Raw genomic sequence first — 12,760 nt, 5'->3', positions numbered from 1 at the left:
TTGATCTATAATGAGGTTTTTGGAAAAACTTGGTGACCATCTTGGAAAATGGCGCCCAATGACGTCAGATTAATATAGAATTTATGTAACTTCTATCAATTTAAAAAAAAATTATGTCGCAAATGTTTTATTTTTCATTCATACCTCATTTAGGAATGAATAAAGGTAAAAAAAATCAGAAATATTGCTTACTATTGATCTAAATTGAGGTTTTTGAAAAATTTGGCCGCCATGTTGGAAAATGGCCGCCAGTGACGTCAAAAGGCTAATTCGCGAAGGCCCAGAGGCCAAAAAGTTTTCTTTTGCCCTAAACTTCATTTATGCCAAGTTTCATGCTTTTATCATAATGTGCACAATTTGGCCATATTTCTGCACTTATCTGCTCCACTAGCATATATAGCTAGCTTAGTGTATAAGGTCAATAGAGTTGTCTGCCCTTAGCGCGAGCGCGGGCTCGGGTAGACAGGCGAGATCGGCGAGGCCCGCGCCAGTGGACACGGTTAATAAAAAGACAGAATTTGTTATGAAAAGATTTGTACTTTATGTTGAAATATACAAATTTGTTATCAGCTAGGTTTACTTGTTGTTGGGATAATAACAATTCATGCAATAAATGCTTATTTTTAAAGGATCTGCATAAAACCTTAAAACCCAACGCTTGAGCGCGGGGTAAACAAACTCGACTCGCCAACTGAAATCGTCGATTTTACAAAGTTTCGAATCATCCTAAATAACATAACTTACACGGAAAGATAAAAATTAACACAAAGACTAATTGTGCAAAATATTATTTTAATGTATGCAGTCGTTAAGGAGAAATATGAAAATAACCACAGCTCCGGCGCGGGTCCCCGGCGCGGGCGCGGCACGGGATACAAGATTTAGCCACCGCATTTGAAAGATAGGCCGTTTTCGATTAAATACGGTTTGACTTGTTTAAGACGGACCTGGTGATTTTATATTGTTTTCAGACGAGCCTTGACAAAGCCCTCACAGGCCTGTATCAAATACTGCAGGTCCGTCCGGTTTTATACTTGAAATAATGACTTTAACCAACGGTCGAACCGGTTGTTCAGAATAAATGAAAACTGCCCTAACGTTAGACGATATGTAACTAGGCCTACTTGCGCCTTGCTAACCGGGGCCAAAATGGCGAAGTAAACATCAGAGCCTCGCCGTATCCCGCCAAGTTTGAAACTGCTGATAATGACAAAACCCACTGGACCAGTCAGGCAAATAGTTGCTCTCTATTGTTCTGGTAATGTTAACATTAAAGTGTGCTTTGAGTGGATTAACTATTATGATCAGTTCAATTTGTCCAACGAGCATGATAAGAGACTGTCCATTTCGTAAACAGAGGGACGGGTCGTTTCGCCCTTTGCTAATTATGTGTAAGGTTCATGTAATGGCTTTAACCAGTGATATTTTGCAAGCCTAAAACTCATTAATGTGCTGCAATTGAACAGAACTAATTTCATTAATTGTTGGTATATACCCTGGCTAACTGTCAGTCTTACTGTTAATATGTAATTTGTGAAGCTGCGTGTAAAATACAGTAAAATATGAGAAAAATGCATATTTCTGGAGAAGACATAGAACTCGTGTGAATTGCATTGATGGAACCAAATAATCATGCCATCGTGTTTAGTTGTGAATATGCCAGGTACTCAAACAGTTTGTTTGGCAAAATCGTACCAGCAAATAGCACAGGAGCCTAGTGTAGTAAATGCAAATGGCTGCTATAAATGGCGGATCAAAAATATCGCATATAAGAAGCCATCTCAATTGATACAAATGTTTTTATAGACACCATAAGGTACTCTGAACATAACAAGAAGACTCTTCACGAAAAAAATAGTTCAAACAATCTGTTTGGGGCGAAAAATGCAAATTTCCGGAAAGAGCCTCAAAGTCCACATTTTAACTATTTTTTTCGTAAATATTCTTCTTGTCATGTTCAGAGTACCTTATAGTGTATATAAGAGCACTTGTATCAATTAAAATGTCTTCTTATATGCTATATTTGTGATCCGCCATTTAAAGCAGCCATTTGCATTTACAACAATAGGCTCCTGCGCTATTCGCTGGTCCGATTTTGCCAAACAAACTGTTGGAGTACCTGGCATAGTCACTACTGAACACGATAGCATGTTTATTTGGTGCCATCAATGCAATTCACACGAGTTCTATGTCTTCTCCAGAAATATACATTTTTCTCTTATTTTACTGAAATTTACAAGCAGCTTCACAAATTACATGAGACTGACAGTTAGCCAGGGTACATACCAACAATTAATGAAATTAGTTATGTTCAATTGCATCACAGTAATGAGTTTTAGGCTTGCAAAATATCACTGGTTAAAGCCATTACATGAACCTTAATACCAGAATATCACTTTCGCCTCAAATATTGAATTACGAGGCCTATCGGCTATCGCTTAGTGACTTATTTAACAATGAAAGGATTGTTAGATTGCATTTATTGGAGATATAAATGCAATCTGGGAAGCAGATAAATAGAATAGCGCCCGTTAGGGCGCTATGAATATTTATCTGCCACCCAGAATGCATTTATATCCAATAAATGCAATCTAACAATCCCTTAAAGGTTCATTCAACTAACGGTGATTTTTCATTTAGTAAATTTTCATTCTTCAGATACTTTTTGATGCCGGATATCAGTCCATGATATTGAAGATAATTACTTATTACACCATAAATATTACAAAATTCATCATATGTAAGGAATGAACATGGAGAAACACTTTTTAACAGATATTGTATACCGTATTTGACCCAATAATCGCCCAGGGCGTTTAAAAAATGAAAAGGTGCTAATAAGACGAAGTTATTGCAAACCTTTACAATTTTGTGAAGTTTTTGCATGTCTTTATTTATGCCTGGGCAATTGAAATCGAGGCTTCAAAATGGGGGAACGGCGCTTATAGGGACACGGGCGCCTATATTGAGTCAAATACGGTAATTGAAATTCCTTTTCTAAACCATGATTGGTAGAAAATAGTTTTATTTCCAACAATAATGTTTTTATTGTACCAAATTCGTGTCTTAAGAACAGAGTGTTTTTATATCAATTGGTTATTCTTTAATCTTAGTTTGAACCATGCTGTAAATACATCCTTCCAAAAATCATTCTTACAATTAGATAAAATTTTGTTCAGATATTCACTTCCACAGTTTGCCAAATTAAAAATTTTTACTTTATTTTTTAGAATCATATGCCATTTACCATTTGATCTAAATATTCTTCTTATCCAGCCTATTGTTAACGAATCTATAAACGATGAGAGATGAATCATTTTCAAACCTCCATCTATATAATTTCTGGATAACTACATCTCGCTTAACTTTATCTGAGTTACTATTCCAAAGAAAATTGAATTGTGTTAAAATGTTTTATAAAATTTTCATCTGGATTTAGAAGTGAAATAAAAAGATGATTAAACTGAGAAAATAAGAGAAGTTACAGTACTCATTTGAGTAATTAAAAAGTTATCCAAATGCAGGATTTTGTGAAAGAAAAATGCATGAATTTGGTTTATACTTTTTTTATAAAAAAAAGGCGTTATGCTTTTGACATGGCACCATTACTTACATAACTTAGTACATTGATATGAATTAAGGCAAAGCCTTCTAAGAGCGCATTTCTGACATTTACCGGTCCGTCCCCACGTTTCATGGTATTACAACATTTCGTGTTGGCATTTCCTCAAACGCCGAAAAAGTATATAACTGGCAGAGCTTCAGTGCTACTGCACATATAAAATAAAATTTTGCCGGCAAATCTGCTCGATGATTGGTCAAATCCGATAGGGTAAAGGTCACTTTACTTGTGCCGTCTGTTCATATTTTGGATTTTCGATGATTTTAACATTAAGCCGGGCGTTTGAACTGAAGCAAAAATAAGTATTGGTTAAAATGTGTAAATTTACATTTGCGAATGATTTTCATGCTGAAAAAATACTTATGTGGCCAAGAGCAACTATTTTCATTTACTGGATTTACCCTCGGCAACTAACAGAAATAAATAACCACGGAAGTTAGTATGACCTACGTAACGAGTATGCTGTGCGTTTGCGCAAGTTAAACAAAAATACCCTGATTTCCGGGATACCCCGAAATGAGGTAACACAATTGTAATTAGTGAAGAAATTGTATTACTTGAATTTAAGTGATACAGCGTAACTTCCCAAAACCGAACCTTCTCAAAACCGATCACCTTTAGAAACTGAACATGGATGTCATGTTCGTAATGAATTTCTCTTTATTGTTAGTTAATAATACTTCCCAAAACCGATCCCTCCCAATCCGGAATACCGCGCTGATTTTGAGATCGGAATAGTCAAATGTAACTAAGATACACTTCTGAAAACCGGCCTTACTTGAGCAACACCAATAGCTTGCATTGAGGTCTGATCAACTGACCGTGAAATACACACGTACCTGTATCCATAATTGTTGCATGCCATGGGGAATGTATACAGGTTTGAAGGCTATAGATATATATCTACACGATAATTATACCATAGATGGTGGTGTAATTATTTAATCATGTCTATTGTTTAGATATTTAACGAAGGTCTACCATGTGCATTGGCGGTTTGTTTACTGTAGGAAAACAAGCAGAGAAAGTTTTGTATTCAATTTAAGGGTCTCACACGGGTTATTTATTTACATATGAAGCTGTCAGATAACGTAAATTATCGCTTCCTGTTACGTCAAGAATCAAATTAAATATGGTCTAATTACACAATGATCAGTCAATGCTGGTCATTATATGACATAGTCATTTTCTAAAACAATACATGGCTTCGGCTTCTTCATACAGATAATTTAAGGCCGGTTTTCAGAAGTGTATTTTAGTTACATTTGGCTATTCCGATCTCAAAATCGGTCCGGTATTCAGAATCGAAAAGGGATCGGTTTTGCCAAGTTTTATTTACTAATAATAGGAGATTTCAGAAAAGATGGCGATGACGTCACACAAAGGTACATCCGGGCGCTCAAAGGTACAACTCCGTATATCTGTACACATTAACATGGTGGGAACACAGCCGCTTGCGATGTTTGTTTACATTTTATTGTAATAAATAGTACGGCAAACCGAGAACTATTGCGTTATTTTAATTTCAAAAAGTGTAAATAAAAATATTTTACAATAATATACTAATTTAAACATATGGTATTTGTAACGTGCAACCTCTCAATTTAGACTGAGCTACCTGCTCCAGAAGCGATTTGGATCCCCGACTACCTGGTCGGACAGTTGATCAATATTTACAACAATATCAAAAATGACTATATACAAAATACAGGCTTGGACAGTGCCTCTGTCCTACTAGCCACCCGTCGTACCTACGACGTGTACCGCGTCCTGCGATATGCACGACACTGCCTAGGTGTCGTGCCCACTAACACTGGCTTTACAACTCGCCAGCAACCTTAACTCACTACAACCACATGTCTCTAAGGACCACTACCACAGTCCCCACTCCGTGACAAACCCTGGCAAAACTGCCAGTACAAGCCGGACGTACAGTGTCCCGCTCCGAGGTTAACTTATAACCTGTCACGGCTGTGACTACCCCTGGCACAACTGCCAGCACGAGCCGGACGGACAGTGTCCGGCTCCAAGGTAAACCTATTACCTTGTTACTGTAGTGAATAAACCCCTGGCACGCTTGCCAGTACACGTCTGACGGACAGTGTCCTGCTCCGAGGCAAACTTATCTACAATACCTCTGACACACACTTATCACGACCACCAGTACCAGTATGCTGCTGGTCTGAGCGTACCAGTGTAGCCTTTTCAGGCAACCCCTTATGCAGGAGCTACTGGCGTACCCAGGACCTTTCACACACTGACACCGACACCACCCCACAACGTGCACGCCACCAGACTGCCTTTGCAGGCAACCCCTTATTCAGGAGCTTCCAGCGACAATACACAACGTACCGTTAACCAATGTAGCCTTTTCAGGCAACCCCTTGTTCAGGAGCTACTGGCACAGCACTTTGTACAGTGGCTTACCTGTTGTCGTTAAATAGATTTCTATGTCCGGCGTCCTCAGCAAAAAAAATCCAACCCAATGTAATCTATCTCACTTATATTTATTTCGGGTCTGGAGTATTAAACATTCGTGACGCTGATTTGCATATTACAATTAAAAGATATAAAATAATGACTGCCCTTTTATCGATCTCCCGTCAAACTATTAAATCAAATAATTCTGTAGAATCATGATATTATCATTAGGTGTGATCGGCAATTATCACTAATTAAATGTCCTATTACAATCAAATATAATTAGTAGAGTAACAAAATAACATATGTTCCATACGTTTACCTAACGTAGTGCAAAGCGGAATAACTCTAATAGAAAATAGAAAACTCCGTCGCAAGGGACGTAACTCTAACCGAAAATCATCACATCATTCATATATTTTACTCTGTTTATACTCCATTTTCGACCGCTACGAGAAAACACGGTCGCCATTACGTATAACATTGACAGACATATTGCAACTATCAACTTGAAATTACAAATTAAATTCAAAGTCACCCAAAATATTATTATAAGTTATTACTGTTTTCGAAGTGTTACTTGATAAAACACCTTACAATGTATGATTAGTGCAAAATTAAACATTTGCTTTCGTAGATTACCCCAAGCCCACGGCGGTGACACCCTTATATCCCTACGGCCCAATAGTCCGAAGGCCCGTTAGTCCGAAGGCCCAATAGTCCGAAGGCCCGTTAGTCCGAAAATTAGTAAATATTGCAAGTTAGAGAGTGGTTATAATTAACGTATTTTGACGAAAACATTTTTCGGCACTGATGATCTGACAATTTCTATGGACAGCAAGTTGTCATTTCTTCATGAGCAATGCCAGGTCAAAATTACATCAAAATAAAAAAAAAAAAAGATAAAAAAAATAATAAAATAACATCTTACATTTTATAGGATATCTCACAAGCATACATTCCATGGATTATCTTACAAACATGCAAGCTTTAAAATATCAGATTGTTAGCCTTTTGTACACTGTATTGCATTAGGATTAACATTGCTTCATGAATAAATGATGTATATAATCAATTCTTATCGAAAAATGAGTTTTATTATACCTGTAAACGTCGTTATTTTGTACAATATTTACATGTATTTAAGGACTTATTTTTGCTTCCCCATTCTTTGAATTGTTTATTCTACCCATAATGATGGAAATGGTCCGCATAATGATATTTTTTTCGGGTAAATATTAAACAGGATCACATTGTACATATACAAAATAATACTCTTTAATATCAGATACGTTTATGTATTTCAAGATTATGCTCTTTTTGAAAATACGCTACATTTCGTTGTTTCATATCATTTTCCGTATCAATTCTATAGTCACATACATGTAAGTATACCTTAGCAAGCTTACAACAAATATTTTGCATCGAAAACTGTAATAAACGTTTGTTTCATTTCAAGTACTATTCGCATATAAATCCCGATTGTATTATCTGTTTTCGGACTATCGGGCCTTCGGACTAACGGGCCTTAGGACTAATGGGCCTTCGGACTGACGGGCCTTCGGACTATTGGGCCGTAGGGATATAAGGCGGTCACCGCCCACGGCAGCCATTACAGTACAGCCGAGAACCCGAATTTCGTCCATTTTCAGTGTCAAAAAAATACGTATTCTGGTTAATTTTTTTGTCATCAATTTTGGGAATTAGTTTATAACATACAAATGAGTCAGTTTGTAGGTTCATTTTATCACATTTTTTAAACAAAACTAGAGTATTTATGATTCTCGAAGCCGTGCGCAATGTATCCTGGTCGGCATTTACAGTACTACGATCTGTAATTTATATCAATTTAAATGAAGTCTAACTAATATGTATTCAAATTTTCTAAAAGTAATATCACTTCAATTTGAGACTTAACATAGCAGTCTATGGGATAAAAGCGGCTGAAAATGAAATATTAAAAATGAAATCTGCAGCATTAAAACTGAACGATTTCACCATTTTATTTTTCGAGATCGGCAGCCATACGTATACGTGTAACACAGTAGTTTAATTACTATTCGTCATTTTGTTACAATACAAGAGCATTCCATTAAAACAACATGTACATATTAAATAACAAAATATATATCTTAAACAAGTCCTTATTGAGATAAAAGTGTTGGTAATTATTAATATGATTTATTTTCCAAACGATGCTGTGGCCTGCGGTGATCTACCAGCGACGAAGCCATGCACGAGCGGCCGTGGTCTAGCCAGATATGGTCCACCTTTTGTTATGTTATATAGTGTTGTGAGCAGCTTTTTCATGTACAACAGAAACATGACAATAAAATCAATTATCTATTCATAACTTTTTCACAATATGGATTTCTACGTGTAAACAAAAAACGGGTACGTGTGATGTGACGACCCGGCACCGCTTCGCAAGCGGGCTTCAACACTAAATCTACAGAAATATATTTAGCAATAAACAATTGTAAATATCAAAATATAAATGTCTGTAGCCTCTTAAACAATAAGAAACCATTTTAAAATCAGAATTTGCAAGTATGAAAGTGTATACTTTTGCCACAGTATCGATTGTGTAGCAGGGCTATACGTATCTGTTATTGTTTTCATTAGTCGACATACAGTGTTTGTACCTTTGAGGACCCGGATGTAAATTTTCTGTGACGTCACGCCATCTTTCTGAAATCTCCTATAAAGAGGAATTCATTCCGTACATGACATCCATGTTCGGTTTCTAGAGGTGATCGGTTTTGAGAAGATTCGGTTTCGGGAAGTTACAGTATATAATAGATATAGTGTTGTTTCTTTTAGAGTGTTTAAACAGAAACATGTATACATATGTATATACAGTACCCGAAGGGTGATTTAGCACTAAATCGCTCCGCAGGCGAAAATCGTTCGAGCTTTGAGCGGGATCGCGGCGGGGTTGGAGCGGGATCACGGCGGGACAGGAGGATGTTTCTTTGCTCACAGAGCGGATCCGCCTGCTATTCTCTCGCTCATAGAGCAGATTTGCCTGCTTGTAGAGCTTGTTCGCCTGCTCGCTCGTAGAGTAGATTCACCCGCTCATGGAGCGAGACCGCTAATACAAAATATTGAGGACCTTTGCCCCCCCCCCCCCCCCCCCCCCCCCCCCCCCCCCCCCCGTTTCATCTTCCTATGCCCACCGCATGGCTCACAGCATGTAGTATGTATATAAGCTTGATCATGATCACTGATTGGGTTTAGCTATACAAATCCACAACTTACATATAAAAGAGCTAATTTTGGTTTTATTTTCCAGAGAATGGAGCAGTTTCACTCTCTAACCTCTTGTGCAGATTGAAGAATCAGAAATTACAAAAGGCTCTACCACTAAAAGTTTGTCTTCAACATTTTCATGTGCTTGAAGATCAAAAGGTATAACATTTAATGATTACATGTTGGCTCTCAACCACAAACTTAGGACATATTTATATTCTGACATATTTACCACAAGTCTCTGGGTTGTAAGTTTAAATCCCATGTGGAGCAGTCGTACGGTGCTGACCACTGGTCGATGGTTTTCCTCTGGGTACTTCAGCTTTCCTCCACCATCTAAATTGAACCTGGCACGCTCTTAAATGACCCTGCATGGCTATTAATAGGATATTAAACTAATCAAACCGAACCAAAGCTTCAATTTTTCGCCCACCATCATCAGATGGTGGGCTGTTCAAATCGCCTTTCGTCTGTGGTCCGTCTGTCCGTTAACAATTCTTGTTACCACTATTTCTCAAAAAGAACTAAAGGGATCTTTCTCAAATTTCATATGTAGGTTCCCCAAGGATCCTAGTTGTGCATATTGCATTTTGGGACTGATCGGTCAACAAAATGGCCGACCAGCCACCATCTTGGATTTTGATAGTTAAAGTTTGTTACCGCTATTTCTCAGAAAGTACTGAAGGGATCTGTCTCAAATTTCATATCTAGGCTCCCCTCCCCTAGGACCCTAGTTGTGCATATTGAATTTTGGGACTGATCGGCCAACAAGATGGCTGACCGGCGGCCATCTTGGATTTTGATAGTTAAAATTTGTTACCGTTATATCTCTGAAAGTAATGTAGGGATCTTTCTCAAATTTCATATGTAGGTTCCCCTAGGACCTTAGTTGTGCATATTGCATTTTGGGACTGATAGGTCAACAAGTTGGCCAACCGACGGCCATCTTGGATTTTGATAGTTAAATTTTGTGACCGCTATTTCTCAGAAAGTACTGAACGGATCGTTCTCAAATTTTCATGAAGGTTCTTCTAGGGCCCTAGTTGTGCCTATTGCATTTTGGGACCGATTGGTCAATAAGATGGCCGACCACAATCTTGGATTTTGATAGTATAAAGTTTGAAAAGCAGAGAAAAGAAGTTTAATTTTATAAAGCAGAAAAAAGAAGTTTAAGTTTGAAAAGCAGAAAAAAGAACTTTAAGTATGAAAAGCAGAGAAAAGATCCCTCTTTCATTTGTCAGATATAGATCAATCTTTGGTGGGCGCTGGGATCTCTTGTTTTAAATTTTAAATATGTTATTCCTAGGTCTGTTGACCGATCAACATACTGTAGTCATTCATAACACCATTTTTCATTGCGGGTAAACATTTCTTGCACATATATTATTACAAATACCTCTTATTTGATAGGATATTTTATAATTTTAATGGCAAATTGATTATTTCTCGCCAACAATCCTACAGAAAATGAGTCCGCATGATTGTGTTAAGATTGTAAACAACCACGTTTCAGTCGGTCAGTTTCCTGTGAATTAATCAAATGCAAAAAATTTGTTGTGTACTTGTCTGGCGTACCAGTACACAATTTCGGCAGTTTTAAGATGAAGCAATCAAAATTTGTTGTTGCAGTGGCTTTTTATGTCATACTGACATAATTCTAGTTTTAGTTATGAGGAGAGAGTTAAAGATCTGATATAGTTTATTTTTAACTTCCTTTTTGAGCATTTTATTAGGTCATCTGACCGAAGGTCAGGATGACCTATTGTTATCGTGTTTCGTCCATCGTCGTGTGCCGTCCGCCGTGCGCCGTCCACCGTGTGTAAGACTATTTGTACAAAAGCCTACTCCTCCTTAACCCTTTAGTGGATTACATCCATATTTGGTGTGAAACATCATTGGGGAAGGACAATCATATTTTTAGCCCACCATCAACAGATGGTGGGCTATTCAAATCTTTTTTTGTCCGCGGTCCGTCGTCCGTCCTTCCGTCCGTCCGTCCGTCCTTCCGTCCATTAACAATTCTTGTTACCACTATTTCTCAGAATGGACTAAAGGGATGTTTCTCAAATTTCATATGTAGGTTCCCCTAGGGCCCTAGTTGTGCATATTGTATTTTGGGACCAATCGGTCAACAAAATGGCCGCCAGGCAGCCATCTTAGATTTTGATAGTTAAAGTTTGTTACCGCTATTTCTCAGAATGTACTGAAGGGATCTTTCTCAAATTTCACTTGTAAGTTCCCCTAGGGGCCTAGTTGTGCATATTGCATTTTGGGACCAATCGGTTTACAAGATGGCCGACAGGCAGCCATCTTGGATTTTGACAATTGAAGTTTGTTACCGCTATTTCTCAGAAAGTACTGAAGGGATCTGTCTCAAATTGCATGTGCAGGTTCCCCTAGGGGCCTAGTTGTGCATATTGCATTTTGGGACCGATCGATGAACAAGATGGCCGACAGGCCGCCATCTTGGATTTTGACAATTGAACTTTGTTACAGCTATTTCTCAGAAAGTACTGAAGGGATCTGTCTCAAATTGCATGTGCAGATTCCCCTAGGGGTCTAGTTGTGCATATTGCATTTTGGGACCGATTGATTAACAAGATGGCCGACAGGCCGCCATCTTGGATTTTGATAGTTAAAGCTTGTTACCACTATTTGTCAGAAAGTACTCAAGGGATCTGTATCAAATTGCATGTTCAGGTTCCCCTAGGGGTCTAGTTGTGCATATTGCATTTTCAGACCCATCGGTGAACAAGATGGCCGACAGGACGCAATCTTGGATTTTGATAATTGAAGCTTGTTACCACTATTTCTTAGAAAGTACTCAAGGGATCTGGGTTATATATATTGCATTTTGGTACCGATCAGTAAACAAGATGGCCGACAGAACGCCATCTTGGATTTTGACAATTGAAGTTTTTTTCAGCTATGTCTAAGAATGTACTGAAGGGATCTGTCTCAAATTGTATGTGAAGATTCTTCTAGGGGGCATATTGCATTTTAGGACTGATCGGTGAACAAGATGGCCGACAGGTAGCCATCAAGGATTTTGATAATTAAAGTTTGTTACCGTTATATATCTCAGAAAGCAGTCAAAGGATCTTTCTGAAATTTCATGTGTAGTAATATGTAGTAAAAGCTTGAAAAGCAGAGAAAAGATCCCTCTTGCCTTTGTCAGACCTCTGGGATCTCTTGTATATAAATGAGCCTGGTCCGACCCCTAGGGGCTGAGGGGTGGGGCCCCAAAAGGGCAAATTTTCTTAATTTAAGCTTTAAAATCCTACTCCTCTTTCATCCTTGGATGGATTTCATCCATATTTGGTGTGAAACATCATTGGGGAAGGACAATTATATTTTATATAAATGAGCCTGGTACGACCCCTAGGGGCTGAGGGATGGGGCTCAAAAAAGGGCAAATTTTCTTAATTTTAGCTTTAAAATCCTACTCCTCCTTCATCCTTGAAC

At 38.0% G+C, this 12,760-nt stretch overlaps 1 protein-coding gene across 1 annotated transcript in view; it reads left to right on the top strand.

The window, feature by feature from the left end:
• The first annotated feature begins 904 nt into the window (after positions 1-904).
• Positions 905-12,760, top strand: part of LOC138316053 (uncharacterized) — a 30,991-nt gene continuing 19,135 nt past the window's right edge. The window contains exons 1-2 of the mRNA XM_069257529.1: positions 905-1,258; positions 9,339-9,454. Of these exons, the coding sequence (XP_069113630.1) occupies positions 1,207-1,258; positions 9,339-9,454 (168 nt within the window). The 5' untranslated portion in view covers positions 905-1,206. The remainder of the gene's footprint in view (positions 1,259-9,338; positions 9,455-12,760) is intronic.

Source organism: Argopecten irradians, chromosome 2 (assembly GCF_041381155.1).
Source record: "Argopecten irradians isolate NY chromosome 2, Ai_NY, whole genome shotgun sequence".
NCBI classification, from domain to species: Eukaryota; Metazoa; Mollusca; class Bivalvia; order Pectinida; family Pectinidae; genus Argopecten; species Argopecten irradians.
The sequence above is the reverse complement of the archived record's forward strand: the minus strand, read 5'-3'. Positions and strand labels throughout refer to the sequence as shown.